Consider the following 24,275-nt stretch of genomic DNA (forward strand, 5'->3'; position numbering starts at 1 on the left):
TTGCCGAGCCGAAGATACTTGAGAGGTAGCAAAGGCTCAAAAGATAATCCATTTATGAGGAGTGCCGTACAGATCTTAACCATACATAAAACTGACCATCTCCTGCTGTGCATTACCCTTTATTTGTTTATGAGTAAAATTCAGAAGCTAATCCTTTTCTGAGAAAGTGACTTTGCATCTGTTTTATGATCTTACTTCAAAGCCGACAGAATTGTCGCCAATGTCGAACGCTGTTGTATCCGTTTGCTAACACCACTACAAATACGGGAAACGGGAAACACAAATTTTTCATGAAGACTGACGGGACTATATTTTACTTACATAGGTATGTACAATAAATGATCATTGATTCGCGTGAAATCGAGTGAAATAGAGAGAATGTAGATAGGTAATAAATATAATGGTATTGGAATAAAATAAACAAAATAAAAAAAAGACGAATTTCGTGTTATAGAAAAAAAAAGAGTACACAAACTATGAACGACAACCTCAATGAATAGTGATAATTTATACGGCATTGAGAGAACAAATCTAATAAAAATCTTGTATTTTTATTTTAATATGCTTACATCTACGTTGTATTTTTTATTTTACACACAATCTGTTTTTTCGGTTCTAGCGTATAATATGTCAAACATGGCAAATAAAATCAGTTGTATGAAAATACAAATGAATACAATGGCACAAAAATCTGTGTTGGTGACATTGTGGGATACAAAATATTAACTTACAAATATTATATTCTACGTTTTGTACAGGTGTTTACATTGTTTGCATCTTAACTCTAAATCACTGTTTCATCCGAATTCATTATTAATTATACTTACATTGAAATGGCATCTGATAGATCAATAAATATTAAATTCAATTAAAAATATGTGTCTTTATTATGTTGGTTTTACTATGACCATTTATTAGTTATTTATTTGTTACAACCAAACTCATTTGAACTTATATGCCATTTGTTATTTTCAAATCAAATGCAACTTCATCATACACACTGGCTCCACAAGCATGGTTTACCCACTTATGTAAGTCATTTTCATATGACGATACATTTTCAATGGATTGACTCATGGTAGTGACAATATGACCCAAAGTCGTAATGTCAATATTTTACAAATGTTCTAACGAACAATAATTTTGGATTTAGAATTTAATTAAATCAATAAAGTTAAATTACACTTTTGAGTTTTCTTCGTCTACTTTCGGTGGATAAAAGCCATAAACTAGAGTGCAAAGTCTTCTAAAGGGTAGTGAGATCGTAGTCGTGCTTAATACTAACGGAATGGGCCACAGTGCTATTTACATTATTAGAAGTAGCCGAGCTATTCATTATAGGTGGTGCTGCTGGCTGTTGATGTTGTTGACCATGAGACGACGACTCTTGGTTGATATTATTGTTGTTGGAATTCGCAGGCAGCACACCGGTTACGTCCGATGCAGAAATGTAAGGAACTGAGCCCAGATTACTTCCATTCAATGAGTTATGAATGTCCGTCATGCTTTCAAGGCTCTCAGTACGAAGACACTGTTTGATTGGAAATCATTGTGAGGTATTTTATTTGCCATCGATGCATACAGACATACTTACTTCACTTTGAAGACTCATTTGCTTCTTCGCGTTTGATAAACTTGACGAGCTTGTTTTGCGACCCTTTTTCCCTGGACCGCATGTCGCGTTGGATGCGGCGTTGTTTTTACCTTGATCGCCGCTTTTCTTTCTTACGTTTTTCGTATTGGGTAGTTTGTTATCTTTTTTCCACTTCATCCGACGATTTTGAAACCATATTTTAATCTGTCGCTCTGACAGTACCAATGTGTGGGCTATTTCTATCCTCCGTCGGCGCGTGAGATAGCGGTTGTAATGGAACTCCTTCTCTAGTTCTAAAATTTGATGTCTGGTATAGGCTGTACGTTGGCGTTTCGGTTCCATGCCTGGTTGGTATGAGCCATTTGCTGAAAGAAAGAAAGGAAGATGAATATAAATGATGTTGCTGTCTGCATACTCAAGAGAATTGATATTAGCACTTTTTGTGCGATTCACTTGACGTGATATAAGATTTGACGAGCGAATTCGTCTATCATAGGTCCTAAAGAAATAGAAATAGGTAGGTAGGCAATCAAATACTGCGCACTGAGTGCAATGTGTTTTTTCTCTGGAGTGACAAATAAAGCTCTGCTTGATTGACATGAAAAGCATCTGACACAACTGCCTTATCTCGTCGTCTGGAAACAATCTTTTATAGTATTTTTTCGTGAAAATGTTGGGAGCGCTTCTTGCATTTGAAAAATGGGTTTTCTTGAAAAACACAGTTCTGCAGTGAATTTTATTTTTATGATTATATTTTTATTAAACTTTCGTAAATTAGTTTAGCACATTACTATTCCGTCAGAAACATTGTAATGAAAGTGTCGTTGCGAAACGAAATTTCTGATATCAAGGGTGCGTAAGAACGGACCTTGTCGTACTAAGCCAAGCTCATAGTGCTTCTGTTAGTCGTTGCACTTGATAAAACTTATATGTCATAACACGAGTTCGTACAATGCCATTCAATTTCACCACATGATTGTAACTTTCTTATCATTTTATACAAGCTAGTGTGATCCTAGAGGAACATTGACATGGGATAAATTCTTTATTATGAGTAACCTGATCCGCGACAGCAAATCGCTAGAACATTCGCCTCCTCTACGATATCTCACGACGCTTAAGCGGGGCGAAGATGAATGCAACGACGCGAATGATCAGTTATTGACCGACCCAACTGACCAGCTGAAACGCTGGTTCGACCACTTCGAACAACTTTTTCAAGTGCCAGCCAGGCCATCACCACCTCGGCATGATCTGCCTAGGATTCGACGTATAACATGCGTCAATACCGAAGCTCCATCACTGCTAGAGATTCAAACAGCCATCCAAAGCATGAAATCGAATAAAGCCCCAGGGGTCGACCGCATATCAGCCGAGATGCTCAAAGCTGACCCCATGACGTCCGCTCAACTACTGCATCGTTTATTTCGTAATATCTGGGACACCGCAACTTTCCCGGTCGACTGGATGCAAGGTATCTTAGTGAAGGTGCCCAAAAAGGGTGACCTGACTGTATGCGATAACTGGCGAGGCATTATGTTGCTGTGTACTGTTCTCAAAGTTCTGTGAAAAATTATCCTAGCCCGGATTCAGGAGAAGATCGATGCGACTCTCCGGCGGCAGCAGGCCGGATTCCGTGCCGGAAGATCCTGTGTCGACCACATTGTCACGCTCCGCATAATTCTGGTGCAGGTCAACGAATTCCAAGAGTCCCTTTACTTGGTATGCATTGACTACGAAAAAGCTTTCGACCGTCTCAATCACGAGAATATGTGGGGCGCCCTGAGACGCAAGGGGGTTCCTGAAAAAATCATCGGCCTCATCGAAGCACAGTACCAGGCCTTTTCGTGTAGAGTGCTGCACAATGGGGTCCTGTCCGACCCTATCCGGGTCGTAGCTGGTGTCAGGCAAGGATGTATTCTATCACCGTTACTGTTCCTCATCGTAATCGATGAGATTCTGGTAGATGCGATTGACCGTGAACCAAACCGCGGGCTGTTATGGCAGCCTATAACCATGGAGCACCTAAACGACTTCGAATTGGCTGATGACGTTGCACTCCTCGCGCAACGGCGCTCTGATATGCAGAGTAAGCTCAACGACCTTGCCGAGCGCTCCTTCTCGGCAGGTTTAGTCGTCAACGTCAACAAAACCAAATCGTTGGATGTAAACACGGTGACTCCTCCCAGTTTCACAGTAGCCGGGCAACCAGTGGATAATGTTGAAAGCTTCCAATATCTTGGTAGCCAAATGGCGTCAGACGGCGGTACCAAGATCGACATAGGCGCACGGATCAAGAAAGCAAGGGCTGCCTGCGAGTTTAAGAAATATCTGGAAAAACAGACAGATAAGTGAACGCACCAAAATACGAATTTTCAACTCTAACGTGAAATCTGTGCTGTTATACGCTAGCGAAACATGGTGTGTATCAGTGGAGAAGACTCAACGGCTGCAGGTGTTCATTAACAGATGCCTGCGGTATATAATTCGGGCCTGGTGGCCTCACAACTAGATCTCAAACAACGAGCTCCATCGTCGTTGTCACCAGAGGCCGATAGCAACAGAAATTCGGGATCGGAAGTGGGGCTGGGTCGGCCACACTCTACGTAGGGGCGGAAGCGAAATCTGTAAACAAGCATTAGACTGGAACCCAGCGGGACATCCCAGCAGAGGCAGACCCAGAGGCTCATGGCGGCGAAGCCTCAATAAAGAAATAAAAGAAGTCGACCGAAATCTAACCTGGCAACAGGTTAAAGCGATAGCCGGGCAACGCTCAGGATGGAGATCTTTCAAGTCGGCCCTTTGCACCACCAGGATCCATAAGTAAAAGTAAGTAAGTGTAGTTTAAATTCGAATTTTCTTATAATTTTGTGGTTACATAATTTAAGGATTGAAGCCTAAATTACTCATTTTCCAGCACAACTGTATTGCCAACTGTATTAGGAACAAGGTCACCTACAGGATTAAGAGTCGCCTAACCCTTAAACGCATTTCAAAAATGATCAAACTAGTCTCTGCCTGAATCAGAGATGATTTAGACCAACGGATATGGTTTTAATGGTAAAAATTAGCTTCAGACAAATTCTGATATTGTCGTAGTGCCAGTGGTCAACAAATCAACATGGAATACGACATTTTCAAGCGAAACATCATTTAAACATAATCCATAGCAGTGCAAGAAATGTGTCCCCTGTTCTAAACAAATTTAGCAAACTTTTATTTAATTTTTTAATCCTGCTCGTCTTGCCCCGAGGGGGTGGTCATATCGCCCCATATGGTAAATATAAGCATAATAAAAACACCTTTTTAAAATCGGTTTATAAGATACTGAAACGTCATGGACAAATCAACAGAATTTGAAAGCCTGTGACTATTCTACAAGGGTTACCGCTTAGGATGACCATCTTTCCCCACTTTCCTCTACAATGATACACTACACTCGCCATCTCCGAATTTGAAAACCTACGCGTGTGCTCGCAGGGCTAACTGGTGATTCAAAAGTTGTATATATCGGTAATAAATCACCTGATGAAGATTGTGAAGGTTATTAGAGATAGAGACATTGAAGGATAATAGGAACCAAAATTAAGAATAATGCCACAACTGGTACATACGTTCCTATTATGGATTACGCAATTTCGGGGACTGGCACGAATTTTAATGCGGTTTTCACATTTGTTCTAAGGAGCAGACTGGGAAACCGTCCGTTTGACATATCAAAATTATCCAAAGGTCTTTTATTTATTTAAAAAAATAGTAATTCCTAAGTATAGCGACGATTAGTACACCGACCCTATTTGTCGAACAACCAGGAGGTTTGTGGGAGGCGAGTTCAGTGCGAGATTTCTCTTGTTTCGGACAGCAGAACGATCGCGCGATCGGCCGAACTATTGTGTTCTGCATTGCGCGGCCGGTAATAAGAGTAGCCATCGAACAAGTAAGAGCAGTGCGTGTTTAAGTCGTCAGGAAAGAAATAAAATATCTATCTTTTGTTCGGTGGCTCATGCGCATGTCGCGCGCGTCCGAAAAAAGCGCGTTCTTCAATAGTTTGCTGTAGCCATCGAGCAAATGAGTAGAGAGCGCAGCGCTCCGTGCGGTCGTCCAAAACGCGAGTTTCCTCAGTTTTCATATGCCACCGGGCGTGCATGTTTTAAATTTTAACTCGTATTAGTGTCATTTCCCATCCCATAAATCGCATAGCTTACCAAAGTGAATCCAGATAAATTATCCTTTGTAACTAAAACGATATCCTATCCCAAGACAGTCGTGGAGATGCAGAGATATACTCGGTCTCTAGTAGTAACAAGAGTCGGACTAACAATCGTTCCATTCCTGTATAACCTCAAGGACGTGGTCGGCGCCGTTATTGACTTTAAATATTTGAGCTCCCGAAACATGTACATTGAGAATGGGTAGCTAATCCCAAGCCCCATTCATTGTGTTCTCTGTACAATTTCGCAAGTTCAGTCAATCACGGAGTAGCATCTACGAATTGTGCGGTCATAATGCTCATGCTCAACCAGGAGGTTTGTGGGAGGCCGCAAGGCTCATGGCCAAGCTACACCCAAAACAATTGTTTATGACATCCAGTACATTAAGCATTTTGTATCAAATCTCGCATGGAAACCGATCAGAGAATGTCATACTTGTTATGCTAGCTCATTGCATTAAGTCGGTCCAGGCTCCTCTTGGAACAAGTATAGGGGAACGGTTCGGTACTTCATCTCATAGCTCCCATTTCCATCCCATCAAAAACAAAGCAATGAAAAGGTATGTTAGCAAAAGGAAGCAACAAGATTGGTGCTGTATTTCTCTGTTTTGCTATGAGATGAATATATGTTCAGTGAGATGGAAAACGGAACAGTTCCCCTATGTATCGTGTACAGCAATATAACTTTGACCCACACAATCCTCTCGATTCCATTTAGCTTGATGACGGAAAGGGACACAAATTAGTTTTAGCATGGTGCCAATTCCACTTGTATCACGCATTGCTGTCCCCGTCAACCCTACTTGAGATTAATTGATAATTCTCACATCCACATAACAAACTCTGCTCCCCTATCGAGGAATGAAATGCTGTATACTACAAAACCATGGCTACCTTACAAAAGAATTCGGCCGAAGATGGGAATTGCACTAGGACTCTCCACACTTAGCACATCTAGACTGACGCACTAACCATCTGGACTATTTACCAGATATGGAAAGACGTGACCAAATGCAATCATAATCCACGTTTCATGCTATGTGGATGTGTCAAGTGAAAGGGTAACAGGGATAGCAATGAGTGATACGAGTGGAATCAAGATTTTTTTATGTACAGTTTATCCGACTTGTCAATATCCCCAACTCAGCCATCTTGGATTTTTGTATGGAATTTATGCTCGTTTGTCTACGTTTTGCACTGAAAATGTATGTTTCCCCCCCGCGCTGGTTATTCCCATCTACTGACGAAGTCGGATAACCTGTATATAAAAAAATCTTGAGTGGAATAAGAGCCATGCATATTTGTGTCCTTGTCCGTCATCAAGCCAAATTGGATCGGGAAGATTGTGTGGGTTAAAGTTACATTGCTGTACACGATTCATATACTTGTATTGATCGAAACCAAATAAACCAACTTAATGCAATGAGCTGGCATGACAAGTAGGGGAACGGTTCGGCACTTCATCCTATAGCTCCTATTTCCATCCCATCAAAAACAAAGCAATGAAAAAGAATTTAGTTTGTTTCTTATTTTTGTGATTTTTTTCACTAGTGAGCACGCGTGTTAGCAAAAAGAAGCGACGAGATATGTTGAGTGAGATGGAAATCGGAACAGTTCCCCTATGACATTCTCTGATCAGTTTGCATGCGAGATTTGATACAAAATGCTTAATACAAAGAATGTCACACCAAATTGTTGTGGGTGTATAATTTCACCATGTTTCATTAGCATCAGTTTTTGCCTTAAGAAACTCTTGTTAATTTACGATCGATCGCAGTAAAAGATATTTTAGTTACTAGATAAAGATTGTCGCTGTCGTCGCTGTCCGGAACATCTTTTGCTGGCGAGGATAGGGGAGCTAAATATCAAAGAAGGAAAATCCATACGATTTGACAGGTATGTAGGGGTAATGACGGCTTTGGCAGGTTTTGTTCTATTATTGGCAGGGGGGTTTTTTATGACGAATTATGCTCAAATTTGGCCCAAACATGCTTTGCATATCAAAGAATATTGTGGCCAAATTTCATAAAATTCGGTCGACAAAAACCCCCCTGCCAATAATAGAACAAAACCTGCCAAAGCCGTCTGTTCCCCTACCACACATGTTTCGGACAGCAGAACAAAGGGAACCGAAGCGACAATATTTATCTAGTAACTAAAATATCTTTTATCGCAGTAGCCAGTGCTGGCAAGATGACGTGTTTTTTTCCGCTGTTAATTTTTTCATCCTCTTGACTCAAATACATTCATAATAACGATAAATTAAAATCGAAAGTTATTCAAAGTGATATTATTTATTACCCCGAAGACTTAAGTGATATAAAACGTAATACCAGAGGCTTGCTGAAAATGTTATTCAAGATTTAAGAGTGAAGTAAAGAAAGTGATGTTGACTACCGGGAGTCATCAACCAGAAGTGGATGCAACGTTGGCTGTAGCGCTTCTCCATCATATCATTCCTTGAATGCGGACTACAGGATGTGACGGAACTGTTTGGTTGTGTACGATGTGACGGAACTGTTTGGTAGCTATGACGTTTATTTTTCTTTATACATATAATAGAATTGGGTAAAACTTCAACATTTTGAGATACAAAAGGTGAGTTTCTAAATTTGCCATAAGGTTTAATGTTCAACCTGTAGACCAATTGAACAGATTACCTATTCTTATATAACAAACTTTGGAAGCAGAAATAACAGAGTTGACTAAGTAAAAAGAGCACCAATGTATAAATTATTATGTAATTCATATATGGGTTCCTTTTTCGTTTGGTTTTATAATGCATATTTTTATTAACTTTCTTTTTTCCGTCACATTTGTCTTGCTTTATTGCTGCGCATTTTAACGTTGAATAAAAAAAATTTGAAAAAAAAAATCGGGTTGTGCATATTCTGAACTTCCATCATATTAATTATCAATCTCATTAATCGTGATACTCATTACAAAAACATTTTTGTCCTAATCATTATATTCAATACAAGTAACTATTCGTTGAAAGTAATCCGTTTCATCTCTTTGTTGTAGATCAAAATGCCATACATATTGACGTTAATAAAGACATCTGTTGTTAGGGCGCTATTACAATAAAGCTTAATGCTATATTTTCTAGAACCGTGACATGCAAATATTACTGAAAACGGTCAAATGTACTTCATACCAATTAAGCTATTGGAGCAAAATCTAAAAGATTATGGAAACATCCAGACATGATATGCTGGATCGTCTTTTCTATTGAATTGTGATTCCAGCACCAGTCTTCTACCTCTACATGAAATATATAAGATTTTAGTCGCAGATATTGCTACAATTTTGTTTTTTGTTTTTCAAAAGAGGTAATTCTGCACCAGATTTCCTAACAAGCTTTTTCTTTCATGCCCGCGTATCCCCTAAGTAAAGTTGAAGCCAACTAGAGAGATTACTAGGGATTATGAGATTATATAGACATAATTGAAATTCCAATGGCAATGAGACGACTTTTTCTTCCCAGAAAGCATAAATGACTTGAACTCCTAATCAATGGAAGTTACTTTTATGTTTTTACACGGAATTTTTTTTAACAATTTAACAATTAATATAAAATATATGAAGAAGTTTAAAATAGTCAAAAAATTCACTTCAATTAAGAAATAAAAATATTTAATTTTTCAAATTTTACGTTTGTTTTATCAAACCTGTGTTTCCGGATATTATGTTTTAAATATGTTGTGTTTTGACGGGGGTAATCGAGATAACGATTCCAGACGCGAAAAATACGGAGCTTTTGTAAGTAAATTTGGTATATTTTTATCGTCTTATGTTTTATTTGCTTGTTCAATCGTTTCATAATCGTTTTTAATCGTTTGTTGGCTATTTCTTTTATTTCAGAGGGCGAGTAATGGCGCTTGAACCTAGGCTTATATGTACACCGATGGACATAAATATTCGTCTTGTTTTTATAGTAATCTGTATAAATTCATATGAATATTTTGTGCATCAGTGTATGAACCAGGGCACTAGACTAAAAACTGTGTCCCATCCCAAGACGATGTGGACCCAAGGAGTGAGCATTAACCATCTTAGCTAAGTCACTCCCAACTATTCAAAAACCATCACCTAATAATGTAAACCGAGCGGTTGGTACGAGATGTCCCCGTTCTATGGCTTAATTGTGAAATCAAGTTAAGCAGTGATTCTCACAGGTATTTTAAAAACAACGCTGCACAGTAGGCCTGGCCGCTTTTATGTTTGAACTACATTTATGATGTGCTTCAAACACAAATACTGACAAGAAAAGTGATAGATGTAGTCGAATATATCACTTTCCAGGATTCTTTCACGAACTGGCTGTGTATGTGTAAACTAGACTAGACTCCTTAATAAAGAATAAAAAAAAACTAGACTAGACTGTAGACACTATAGGTTCCATAGACGAGCGGAGACACGGTTGAGTCATTTCGATTTAGTGTGTTTTTCTGTTTTTTTCACAGTGTACCACGCGGATTTGACGTCACACGCTCTGTTGCTTAGATTGCAATTGTGACGTCATGCTCGTTTGGCTACACTAACTGACAGTTCGTTTGGCTACACTCGCCTTAGCCTCAGCTCGTCTATGGAATCTACAGTGTCTATAGACTAGACTAGAAACTCTTGTTAATTTACATGTTTTAGTACGGGTTTATACAAAAAGTTCAATTTGGTATCATCAATTATATACACTACACTGTTCGAGTATGTTCATGATTGTGAGTGGGTTACCTTGGCATACTTATCTATTTTTATTGCCTTACATCAACATGCAGCTGAGTTATTTCCATTACAACGTGCAAACTGCTACTAGTCAAACGATATTGATGAATATGACTTGCTATTTATCAATTGATGCTAGCAATGCATTAACGATGACTGAGCATTTTTATTCAGTTCCCTTTCTGCACGGCAGCGTCCGGCTGGTTCATTCGGAGTGTTTTGTGTTTTCATCACTTGCAGTTTCTATCACTTGGATGGAGTTTTCATCACTTGGAGTATCATTTATCGTTACTTCATTCAGATTACAGCTACTGATGCATGGAGACAAACTTTTTTTAAGTACTACAATAAATGTAAGCTTAATTCTCAGACTTTCAGCTCGTGCGTCAGATGTGCATGCTGCTCCTAAGATGTGGACGCTGCGTTGCAACATTTTTTTGACTGATTTTATTTGCTAATTATCTAATACATGCATTCATTATTAGACTAAGTGTTCCGTGTTTTCTTAACACTATCATCCTTATTTGCTATGATACACTTTTAATTATTATTAATACATTTCAATTGCCTCTGACAGTTAGTATTTTTCCTCTGGTTGAATTGAACTATGTAGGAATTACATTGTTTTAAACTTAAACTAAACTTAATATAATTAATACTAAGGGTACAAAGAGCTAATCGTCGCAATAGAAGATGGCAACGATTTCTGTCTAAAATTGGAAATTATTTTATTGGACATTTGTTGCAATGTCTCAATATTAGAAATTTTATGAAGTTCATTGGTACTATACCACGGAAGCAACTTCAGAATCATTTTCAAAATTTTATTTTGAATCCTCTGAAGTGCCTTCTTTCTGGTATAGCAGCAACTAGTCCATATTGGTACAGCATACAACATGGTTGGTCTTAAAATGTGTTTGTAAATCAATAAGGCCGATACGAATATTTAAAGACTATTTTGTCTCCCCCTCGGATTTTATTGCCAAAAAATAATATTTTGAGGGGGCAACAAAATAAAATTCGGATGATTTTGATGATTTTCAAAACATTCTTTAACAAATCCGAGGAGTTTTTTTTTAGTTTTTTTCATTTTAATATTTATGTTTTATTATCCCCCCCCCTTGACCTTTCGGAGATCAGTAGGACAAAATGTTAATTAAATATTTGTAACGGCCTAATTTGTTTTTGAGACGAAGTTTTGATTTTATGTTTATAAGTGGATATAGACACTTAATATATTTGTTACATTTGGCTTGAATGCCTTCAATCTGATTTTTGAAAGATATTTTTTGATCTAGCAGTAGTCCTAAATATTTAGCTTCGCTAGACCAATTAATTGGAACCCCATTCAGAGTGACATTATGTCTGACAAATAAGAAGCTCTCTTCTTATGTGGGAAAATTATAAGCTGAGTTTTGGAAGCATTAGGGGAAATTTTCCATTTTTGCAAGTTAGTGGGAGAAAATATCCAAACTTTTTTGCAATCTACTACAAATGACACGAAGGCTTCGCCTTTTGGCTGAAAGGCCCGTGTCATCTGCAAACAAAGATTGTTGGCACCCTGGTGGTAAAAGAGGTAAGTCAGAAGTGAAAATGTTATACAATATGCGCAACAGTACACCAAAAACAATTGTGTGACATTCTTTGCATTAAGCATTTTGTATCAAATCTCGTATGCAAACTGATCAGAGAATGTCAAACTTGTTAATCCAGCTCATTGCATTAAGTCAGTTTATTTGGTTTCGATCAATACATCTAAAATAATCTCGTTGGCTCCTCCAAGAACAAGTATAGGGGAGACTGGGTAGACTTGATCCCCTTTTCTGATTTCCGATGTATCACAGCCAAAAATAAGTAAACATACGCGATTTTCACACAGACTCTCTAAGAAATATAGTATTTAACTTTACTTTACTCAAATTATTGTTGTTATTGATGCACAATCGATTTTTTAGAGTGCTGTCAAAAATCTACTTTTTAAATATATCGGGGAAATTGATCCCTCTCCAAGAACTTGCTATGATAAAATTAGAAGGTGCCCTCAGATTTTTTAAATATTTTTCCTTTAAAATACGCGCAATTTTCGAATTGCTGTGCGTATAAATGAACGATTTTTGTTATTGAATTCGACAGCACATGCAATTTTAAAATTTGGGGTGAATTGATCCCCTTTCTATGATATCTACGCAATAAATATGTTTTCCTGCCAACCCTTTATCAAATCTGTCAAATCTACAAAAAATTAGAAGCCTGAGAACAGATTTATATTTTTTTGATTTTTTTTCTCCGAATTTTTGTATGGGTGAATAATGGGGGATCAAATGTCCTCATATTGAGGCAATAACTTCAAATCCAAATATCCTAAAACTATGATGGAATGTTGACATTTTCATCAGTACAAATCGTTAAGCACATTTATGGCTTTGTGCTGTGAAAAAACGAAAGCATTTGATCATTGTTATGAAAAGTTATTCAAATTTTGCATGGCCAATAAAAAAAATCTTTAGGAATGTCAAAACATACAAGCTGCCCTGCAGAATAAATAAGGTTGTCAATCCAAAAAATAACTCACCACATAAAGATCATTTGCCTAGAGGATCTATACTAAAAAATACGCTAGAACAAAACTACTTTAGTTCTCGATAAAACAGGGGGTGATCAAGTCTACCCACCTTCCCCTATGGATCATGTACAACAATATAACTTTGACTCACACAATCTTCCCTATTCCACGTAGCTTGATGACGGAAAAGGACACAAGTTTGCATGATGCTAATTCCACTTATATCACTCATTGCTATCCCTGTTACCCTTTCACTTGCCATTATAATGATGATTCCCACATCCACATAGCATGAAACGTGGATTATGATAGCTTTTGGTCGCTTTTTTCCTCATCTGGTATATAGTCCAGATGGTTAGCGCGGCAGTCGAGATGCGCTAAGTGTGGAGGGTCCAGGTTCAACACCCGCCTATGGCGGATTTGGTGACTGAGGTTGTCGAAGTATACAGCATTTCATTCCTTGATGAGAGGTAAAATTAGATTCAATGTAGACAAAAACACATAACCAGTTCTTATTTTCTCGTGACCGAGGACCCAATGCAAGTACTTGCCGTTTACTTAATGCAATCTGTGCATATGTTGCAAATGATGGCAAACTTTTCGCGAAAATAATTCAAGATTGCAATAAAATGTGATGTTGTCTTGGGGAACACCAGCTCTTACATGTAATCTACATGTAACTCTAATAGTATAGAATGTATTCCTTCGCTGACGAAGTCGCGATAGTCAGAATCCGCAGTGTATTCTACAGTAGCTGCTTATGCTCCACTAAGGTGGCCATTAGAGCAGTTCAACCAGATTATCGACAGGCTATCGTCCGACCTAGTGGTTCGGAAACCGTTCTTAACAGCGGGAAACTTTAACGTTTGGGTAGTGGAGTGGGGCAGCAGCTGAACCAATCGCAAGGGTCAAGCGTTACTCGAAGTTATTTAATAGTTCCTAGCTAGCACATTCTGTAGGAATAGGGTCGAGTCGTGTATTGACGTAACGTTTGTCAGTCCTGGTCTGGCCATAGATATGGACTGGAAGGTAGATCTGGGTTACACCCATTGTAACATTTTAGCAATTCGCTTTAAGATCAACAATGGTGTGCAGCATCCGAGGGCGGGGGATCCCTGTCAGGCCCTAGGTGGAAGACCAATCACTTCAACAGCGAAGTTTTCACCCCAACCCTTGGGCTGGCAGCCAACACTGACAGTCTAAGCGGCGAAGCGCTGCTAGCTGTCCTATCACGCACATGAGACGCCACGATGCAGAGGAAACCCCTGCCGAGAAATGGCAGATGTCCTGTATATTGGGGGAATGCAGAGATTGAAGCTCTTCGATCAGGCAGCCTTAAGGCTAGACGAATGATGCAGCGTGCCCGGACCCAGGAGGCAAGAGCGGACCGTCGTGAAGTGTTCCGTGCTGCGAAATTGGTCCTCAACAAGGCCATTAAGAGCAGAAAAAAGCATATTTCGACAACCTGTGCGAGGGAGTCAACGTGAATCCGTGGAGTAACGTTTTTTTTAATCTTTATTAATGTGTTTTTTTAATCTACAGATTCAACACCGAGTGGAGTAACGTCTAAGGATTGTAATTGCCAAGACTAGAGGGGCTCTCCACTCCTTGAGCGGTCCCGGGATATATTGGCGAGGTGTCTGGTGTCGAGAAAGTTTCCAACCCGAAAACATCCTGGACCGGACCCTGGTCTCATTGCAGGTCTACGGGGAATTAATTCCTGAGGTAGGACTGACTGCAGCACACGCGATCAGCACGGTGGCAGATTGGATGAGCGCTATAGGCATGGAGCTCGCTCAACAAAAGGCGGAGGTGGTTATCGTCGACAACGGCAAGTCGGAATAACATGCAGTGATTCTTGTCGGTGCAGTCGCGATCACATCAAAGCGGAGTTTGAAGCCTCTTGAGGTCATAATAGACGACAAGCTGACCTACGACAGCCATGTCGCCTATGCGTGCATGGAGTTTCGACTGCTGTTGCTGCTTTATCTAGGATGATGTCGCAAGATATCATACTATGCAGTCTGCGTGATAGCGAGCATGATGCCAGTCAGGCTGGTCATCCGGGAATACGAGGAGTGTTTCGAGCTACGTGGTACCAAAGGAGCCCGTGAGCGTACCAGTGACTGCGATGTCAAATGAAAGAGAAAGTATGGGATAACTCCTCGAAAGGTAGGTGGACCCACCGGCTGGTATCTAGTGGAATGCAGTTTCTTTTTTTAAATCTTTATTAGTGAGGTTTTTAGCCCTAGGCTAGTTCACCTCAGATAACGCAGTTTCGACTGCAACCACTCAGATTGCCTGCAAATTGCAAAGAATCTAGCGCGCCGAGCAATCGACAGTCGACAAGCATGAGGAACAGGGTGTATCAGAGTGAGCACCTAAATAAGTCTCAAATTGGTGTGCTAGAACGTGAATCAGGTGGCCAAGTTAGTCTCACATGGTGCGTAAAAGGTTAGCACCCAAGTTAGAGTTACATGTCAGGGGTGAGCACCCAAGTAAGACTCATATGGTGTGTTAGAGCGAGCGTCAGGGAGTGTTAGAGAGAGCACTCAAGAGGGCCTCACACGGGATAAGTGCCTGTGTGAGTGTGAATAAGCGAGCACAGTAAGTACTGCCTGTCCCCTTGAAGTAATGCTGGGAGGCAGTTCCTAAGGGAAATGATGGGGGAGCCCAAGGTGGGTTTAGTCGGCATTACTTGTCACTGGTCGAGTCCGAAAATCCCGTACACTTCCGTGTAGTAGCTTGGCAACTACTAAGCTCTGTGCTGGGTTGTGCGTGTATTAACAATCAAGATAATTGGGTTTTGAGATAACATCAAAATATACCTTGTTATTAGATACATGTGAGAAAAATTACAAAATGCAACTATATGCAACAACCACCTATAGGTGGTCCAAAATATGAGCCCTGGTACAGGTGGTCCAAAATACATCCCTCACCCTACAAAACGCAACATTTCGCGTGCTTGATTGTTGATGGACACTTTTATTATCGCTGTTCACAAATTTGTCATATTGCGCTCAGTGAAAAGCCTTGCTTCATTGTTTCTCATGAAAATTGTTATTGCGGTCGAAAAACTGGTGCAAAATATTTTGTCTTGCACGAAGGGGGGTACCAAAGGGGAGAAAAAACTAAATTCTTAAGTATACATATCAAATAAATCTTATATAAGACCTTATACAGACCAGATTTTCATACAATACCTGCATTAGAGTGGGGAACCATGATATTTTTTTGTCTTTATTTGAGATGTTTTCAGCCCTAGGCTGGCTCACCTCTTAAACCATGATATATTTTTTTCAAATCAATGGTTCATCGATTCCATTCAGGGTTCCATAAAACTGTGCAGAATTGGGGCTCGATTGGTTGCTTCCTCGCTTTCCCCATCGCGTTTGATGTTTGTATGGAAATTGGTATGGGAAAATGTATATTTTTGCATTTTTACTTCTAAAGGTTTCAGCGCATTGTAAACCAAGTGGCATGGGGCCGTACACTAATTACGTGAGCATTTTTTCTCTGGGTTTTTCAACTCCCCTCCCCCCATGTAAGATTTTTCCCATACAAATCGTTTTTTATTTATATGGAAAGTAAGAAAATGGCAGACCCCCCTCCCCTCATAAGTGCTTACGTAATCAGTGTACGACCCCCATATGTGTTGAAGTATAACCCGAAGGATGCCGAAAAACTTTGGTGAAGAAGTATGTTGCTAGAACGTCTACAGAAAAAAGTTATAAACCTTCGAAGATTGCTTGTTCTAACCATATTCAAAAAAAATATTATTCTGCCAACACTGCCGAACATAATTATTAAATTACATATTAATCTTATAGGGCTGGGATGCTAATTGGAGCTATTCAGAATCATTTTTCAACTTGAAAATCTGGACAAGAAGGAAGAAGGTTTTCGCCCACAAACAGCCATAGGTTGCCCGGTAGTAATGGCAGAAACATTGATGTCTTCCATATGGTTCGAACAATCAATCTTCGAAGCGTTATAATATTTTTTGTAGACTTTCTAGCAACATACCTTCTTCAGAAAAGTGTTACGGCATCTTTCAGACTATATGCTAATGTAATGAGTAACGTGATTGACGATAAATTGAAGCAGTTTGGAGCAGAAAAGCAAAAAAGTACATTAAATAATAAAATAATTTCCATATAAATTTAAAATGCGATGTGGAAAGCCAGTTGCGTCCCCACCAATCGAGCCCATCTTTTGCACAGTTGATTGAGGTCCCCACTATTCAGAAAAACTTTGATTTCACTTGATTGGATGAAGTTTGCGTTTTTTTTTATATAACTGCGCCCCATTCTAATCTGCATTGAAGCTTATATTTTTTGAATGAGAGTCGAGCAACTTTGTATATTCACAGTTCTTATACAGACTTTGGTAGATTCTTTCACAGAATTATAAAAAAAAATAACATTCCTGGGTTGAGTGTAGGACGAAAAACTGGATTGAATAAATTTTATCTGTCACGTTCTTTTCAAATTTCAGTCAAGAAATTAAATCATAATTACAGAATGCTACGGGGGGAGAAAGGGTCCAATTTCTTGTTAAGCAACAGCCCCTATCTTACAAATTTTGAACCAAATTTGAACCACAACTGGAACTATGCCCTCAATTCAGCAAGTGCTTGAGTTTAGTCGTGTCCACATCTATGTCTACTAGTGTGGTTGAATATCAAGCTTGTGTATCATTCATTTATTCTTACACATATACACACACGCTATTTATACACATATTCATATACACCAATCAATTTGATAGCACTTTACCACTTTCCTCTACCCACACTCGGTAATACATATTCAGTTTTATTAATTCCTGTGGCAGCAGCAATATCTCGTTGAAGATACAATCATCGCATGATCATCACCTCAATCAACGTATCTCTTGTTTTGCTTCTCGCACAAGCACTGCCGGCGCGTCTCCATGTTTTTTGGACTACCATATTATATGTTTCGTTATTATCAACGATGAGTCAGTGAAAATTTGCTAGTCTTATGTCCCTTTTTGTAAATTCGACAGAGATAGATTTGCTTCTGCTGGTTAGCTTGTGTCTTGGTTTGATAATGGAGAAATTCAACCTTCAAACTTCACTCGCAAAAAGAAATGCTAGTGGAATAGAACATTATTTTGACGAACCATCAATATGGACAGGCAAATACTAAACTCAAATATATTTAACTGCTACGACAAGCTGTGATTACGTTGCGAAGAAACTTTTAAATATGATGAAAGCGGAGGAATGACAAGTTGCCGTTCATTTATATTCTTCTCCAGAACTTAACTGTAGGAAAGTTTTGACAGCTCTTTCCAAGTTGAGATGATTTTGATAACGTCTCTCCTTTTGGAAGGATATCAATTTATTTATGAAAGGGTCGAAATACGCAGTTTCTAGCGTGGAAGCTACAAAAGTTTTATTGATGCTTCATCATTTTGTTTTCTACCTCTGGAAAAATCCTACTTATTTTTATTTAGGCTTGCCACCTAAATTTTGAAGCATGATAAATACGGTGACAGAGTATTTCCGACGGGATTCTCATTCAAGCCTCAGCTATGGAAGGCCCACCATTAGAATCATGTGTTATTTTAGGACGAATAAAATAAAATTATATTTTATAATTATTTCATCGTTAAAACAACAACAAAACAACGTCAAAAAAATAATGTAACTTTAGACACCTTAGATAACATAGACTGTAGAACGATTTCATGGACAATTCAAAATTTGATGACCTTTTCATAAACCACTGCAGTCCGTCACTCTTCCACATTTGTGTGTTGTGGTCCTGAAAATTAATTGCATCTATTATCCAAGGTCAAACTGAGCGGTACAAAGAAGATATGACAATAGGTGTTTATGGAACCTCTCATTCGTTCCCCATGTTTTCACTGGCACAAAACATCAAAGCACATCCTCATTCATTTGATTTTGCTCCGAGAGCCGCGACGCTTCACTTTGTTATTTACTGAGAGTGATAAATTAGAGGTAATTTATTTTATGTTTTATTTACGCTTCCCTCCTTAACGACAGGTTTCTTTTAAAATTTTCATGGGGGTTGATCATTTGTTATTCTACGGTTAGGCAATTGATGTCACATTTAGACAGTGGTTTATTGATCCGAAATCATGATAAGCTGTTTTGTGGCAGCCAACAGACTACCTACGCTGTGGCATGACTTTTCTATAATTTTATAAATAGTACTCACCAACACCAGCCACGTGAATTTTTTTCATCCACGGGTAAATAATTCGTTCCCCATCACTAGTGGTATTCATCATATCATCACCAAGATCATTATCGGAATCCAGTTCGTCCAGTTCTCCATCGTTGGATTCTGTTTCGTCAGGTGACCTATCCATCATCATTTGTTCTTCATCTAGGTATTCTTCCTGCAAATATGAAAAAAGCACATTAGAAAGTAGAGTATTACCGAGTAATATTTTTTCATTAACAGTCTTTTATAGCAGTTTTTCAAGTAGAAAACTTAATTTTTTTTATAGCGGAACTGTTCCGTTTTCCATCTCTTCTTCTTCTTATTGGCATTACATACCTACACTGGGACAGAGCCTCGCGGCTTACACGGAGAAACACGTTTACTCATTAATGGGTACTTTTTCTTTGCTATCTCTGTCTCTCTGCTGAAAAATTTACCCATTTTGGGAGAATAAGTGGATCTACTCATTTAAATGAGTAAATCCACTTATTCTTCCAAAATGGGTGAATTTTTCAGCAGAGAGAAAGAGATAGCAGAGAAAAAGTACCCATTAATGAGTAAACGATTTTTACCGGGTAGTGTTCATTAAGTACTTCCACAGTTACCAGGGCCGAATTTATGGGGGGGCCGGGGGGCCGTGGCCCCGGGCCCCCACAAATCTTATGTACCAAAACCAACCTTTTTTGTACATTTTGGGGCCCCCACATACCGTCGGCCCCGGGGCCCCCTTCCGGCTAAATCCGGCCCTGACAGTTACTAACTGCGAGTTTTCTAAGCCAAGTTACCATTTTTGCATTCGTATATCATGAGGCTAACACGATGATACTTTTATGACCAGGTTATGTTTCCAATCCGAAAATTGCTTAGACCGGCACCGGGAATCGAACCCAGCCACCCTCAGCATGATCTTGCATTGTAGCAGCGCGTCTTACCGCACGGCTAAGGAGGGCCCACAGACCTGTTTTCCATCTCACCAAACATATCTAGACCAACATTTGAAAATAGCTTTATATGTAGACGAAGAATCAGAAGGAATAAATTTTGGTTATTACGCCCTTTTTAAATGTTGGTCTAGATATCTCATCGCAAAACAAAGAAATACGGCACCAATTTCGTCACTTCTTTTGCTAACATGCGTGCTCACTTGGGATGAATATCGAAGCTAAGATATGAAGCCCAGGAGCAGTAACCCTATTATATACAATGAGGCAGCTCAATTATATTTGAAAGTGTTTTGCTTGGGGTCTCCAGTAGCCTTGCGAGCAAAGGCATAGGATTGACAATGCGGAGATGCCGAGTTCGATTCTCGGTCCTGTCTAGGATGTTTTCGGGTTGGAAAGTTTTTCGATACCCTGGGCATAGTGTATCCATTGTACTTGCTACACATGACACAATATACATAATCATGCAATGGCGGGCATAGCGAAGCTTTCAATAAATAACTGAGGAAATGCTAATTGAATATCAAGTTGAAAAGCAGGCCAAGTTCCAGTTGGAATGTAGTGCCAGAAGATAATTTTCTCGCATTTTTCAGTTAGCAATAGCAGACAGCCTACTTCAAATACCTTCTCTCAAAAGTTGGATGTGGCTCAATAATATACTCCGGTTCGAAGAAGGTAGAAGCGCATATATTTGAAGTGATGAATTTTAACTCGATTTCAGCACGCTTTTTTTGTTTTTTTTTTTTAAATTCTTACATATTTTGAACATTTAAACTAACTTTTTCTACCATTTTACCGCCATTGTAGTACCGATTTTGCAAGTATACAAAGTTTAAGTTTTGAAAAGCGAATTGTATGATTATTATTCTAAGGAAAAATAGTGTTCGTTTCATCGAAAAGTATAAAATAGGGTGCTTTGAAGATATATTGTGGACAATTCGTTCTTGAAAAACGCGAAGAGCTGCCGTCGAAGTTGTTTCTGGCTGGTGTATCGCTTCCATTTTGGGCCATCGCTCAGAAGTCAACCAAAGTGAACAAGAATCAAGTAGCTATTAAGTTAGATGGGGTGATGCGAGATTTAATATATTTCAGCCGATGCTATTTCCGAGTAAGACGACCTATTAAATTCTAAGAGTCAACGTGATAAAAGGTAGGAGATTTTGTTTGATGAAAATCTGGCAGTTTTCTGCTGGGTGCATTGATACCAGCGCATTATTGTTTCGATAAGCCAAGTCTAAGATATTTTCAATATAAAATTGAAACTAAAAATGCTGAGCATTATAGCTTACGTATTTTAAGTACCATTCACACTGTGAATCAGTATTCCTTTATTTTATTTCGTAGAGTGTGCCTAATACACTGGGGCGTAGTTGTATAAAAAACAGAATCCAATCAAGTGAGATCAAGGTTTTGAGACCCCAATCAACTGTGCAAAATATGGGCTCGATTGGTTGCTTCCTCGCTTTAACCAACGCGTTTTAAATTTATATGGAGATTAATGTGGGAAAACGCATTTCTTTACATGTTTGCTTCTAGCCGTTTTAACTTATGGTCAATTACTTGACTCAACAAGTTTGCATATAATCTGAAAAATGGTGAAAGACTTTGCCAAAAAAGGTTCGTAGCTGCAAGATCTACAAAAAAATGTATTACCGTTCGAAAATAAATTGTTCAAACCATATGCAAGAAATCAATGTTTCTGCCAGCACTACCGGACAATCTATAGTTCCTACGGTAGTTGCTACAATCTAGCTTATAGTCCTTTTTGTACATGGGACACACAACACCTTCCATCCACTCCTGCGGCAAAACTTCCTCCTCCCAAATCTTGGTAATGACCCAGTGCACCGCTTCAGCCAGTGCCTCACCCCCGTGTTTAAATAGCTCTCCTGGTAGTTGGTCAACCCCAGGGGCTTTGTTGTTCTTCAGCCGGCCAATCTCCTCCTGGATTTCCTGGAGATCTGGAGCCGCCATCTTCGTCTGCCACATCGCCATTCAGGTGTTCTTCGTAGTGCTGCCGCCACCTTTGGATAACCTCACGCTCGTTCGTAAGAAGGTTCCCGTTTATGTCCTTACACCTATAAAGCTGTGGCACGTGGCCCTTACGTGAACGGTTCATCTTCTCATAGAACTTTCGTGTGTTATTAGCGCGGTACAGTTGCTCCGTCTCTTCACGGTCTCGATCTTCCTGCTGGCGCCTTTTCCTCCGGAAAATCGAGTTTTGTTTATACCGCGCCCGTTTATATTGTGCCTCGTTCGCACTCGCGCGGTGTTGCAGCAATCTCGCCCATGCTGTCTTCTTCTTTTCTACTAACTGCTCACATTAGCAGTCATATCAGTCGTTTCTCTGATCCGGGGGCACTGTGCCAAGTGCAGCGGTTGCGGTGCTACCAATGGTGGATCGAATATCTCTCCAGCCATCCTCAAGAGACGCTGTGCCTAGCTGCTCTTCCGTTGGGAGTGCCACTTCCAGCTGCTGCACGTATTCTTGGGCCAGTCTACAATTTTGTAGCCGCCCAATGTTAAGCGGCAGCGTCTGAGTTCGACGCGTGTTGTACACCGTCGAGAGTTTTGAGCGCAGGCATACTGCAACGAGGTAGTGGTCGGATTCAATATTCGCACTGCAGTAAGTGCGGACGTTCGTGATGTCGGAGAAGAATTTACCGTCGATTAGAACGTGGTCGATTTGGTTTTCCGTTTCTTGGTTAGGTGATCTCCATGTGGCCTTGTAGATATTTTTGCGGGGAAAGAAGGTGGTTCGGACTACCATTCCGCGGGAGGCTGCAAAGTTTATGCATCGTTGGCCGTTGTCATTCGATACGGTGTGCAGACTGTCCGATCCGATGACCAGTCTATATATTTCCTCCCTTCCTACCTTCCTAACACCAGGACTTGGGCTTGTGCGCTTTGAGCGACACACGGTCGCTTTGGTGGGGCCTACCTGCGGATACATGCAGCTTTTTATAGGAATTTAACAGGGCCCACTGTCAAACCCCACCATATCCTAGGCAAGCCCCACAACACACAGATGGCCTGGGTAGGGATCGTCAAGCCCTTGGACATAGTCCCCGCTGCCTGCAAAACTACTAAACTACTAAGTATATAAGAAAGTCATGAATTTTATAAAATGAACAATCATGCAATTTATGCATACCATTAACGTAGTTGTTCAACAGACGAGCCCGGTGACCTAGTGGCTACCGCTTCTGCCTTGTAAGCAGGAGGTCGTGGGTTCAATTCCAGGCTCACCCCTTCCCTACTTTGTATTTCTATGTTTCACACAATCCCAAAACCTCCCGTGGCACCTATGAGAGGTCGTAGAGTTCTCTGCATCTTTCTTAAGTGAAGCCTGTTCACGTTAAATTTCGGACACTTAGGTAATGTCAATTTGATTTGTTGTCATTTTATCAATTTGAGCGTGTTTAAAACATGCCGAAAGCAGCACATGAAGCAGAAAGATTCAGCTGTCATGTAAATTGTTCGTCTCAGTGGTTTGTGAAAATTTTCAAAAATCGCTTTATCAGATGGGTGTCCGAAATTTAACGTGGACAGGCTTTAGGTGTCTAACTAACCATCCTTCCCTTTCCTCAGCATTCGCAAGGACGTGGCCAGGACAGATCTCGACTATTGGAAGGCGCATTGCTTTCATCTAAGAGATAGTGATTAGTCCCAAATCAATATCTGTGGTAACGGATGAAAGTGATGCTACTCTCGTACACTAGTCTTGACTTATACCACCTACGAATTAGTGCAAAATGCTCAATGCTAATGCTAATGCTAACCATCAACGTAGTTATTCAACATCGTTTATCCTTAGCTTGAAAGGGTTATTTGTGACAAAAAATCCCTACTTTCCAGAGTAACTAAACGCAACGCACGCTGCCACCATGTGTTTTGACACTTAACTAATGCGCAGGTTTAAATTTACACGCTCGTTTGGAAATAAAGTTTTGTTGATGGAAAAATAAATTCATATTGACATATTTTTACAGCAATTGAAAAATGAATGAGAGTT

General features: G+C 39.7%; 1 protein-coding gene across 1 annotated transcript in view; it reads right to left on the bottom strand.

The window, feature by feature from the left end:
* Nucleotides 1-532: 532 nt before the first annotated feature.
* LOC134219441 (homeotic protein deformed) overlaps nt 533-24,275 on the bottom strand; it is a 49,211-nt gene continuing 25,468 nt past the window's right edge. Inside the window, exons 3-5 of the mRNA XM_062698173.1 lie at nt 19,311-19,494; nt 1,595-1,959; nt 533-1,531 (exon numbers count right to left, since the gene is read on the bottom strand). Coding sequence (XP_062554157.1) covers nt 1,247-1,531; nt 1,595-1,959; nt 19,311-19,494 — 834 coding nt within the window. The 3' untranslated portion in view covers nt 533-1,246. The remainder of the gene's footprint in view (nt 1,532-1,594; nt 1,960-19,310; nt 19,495-24,275) is intronic.

This window comes from Armigeres subalbatus, chromosome 1, assembly GCF_024139115.2.
Source record: "Armigeres subalbatus isolate Guangzhou_Male chromosome 1, GZ_Asu_2, whole genome shotgun sequence".
In the NCBI taxonomy this organism is placed as follows: Eukaryota; Metazoa; Arthropoda; class Insecta; order Diptera; family Culicidae; genus Armigeres; species Armigeres subalbatus.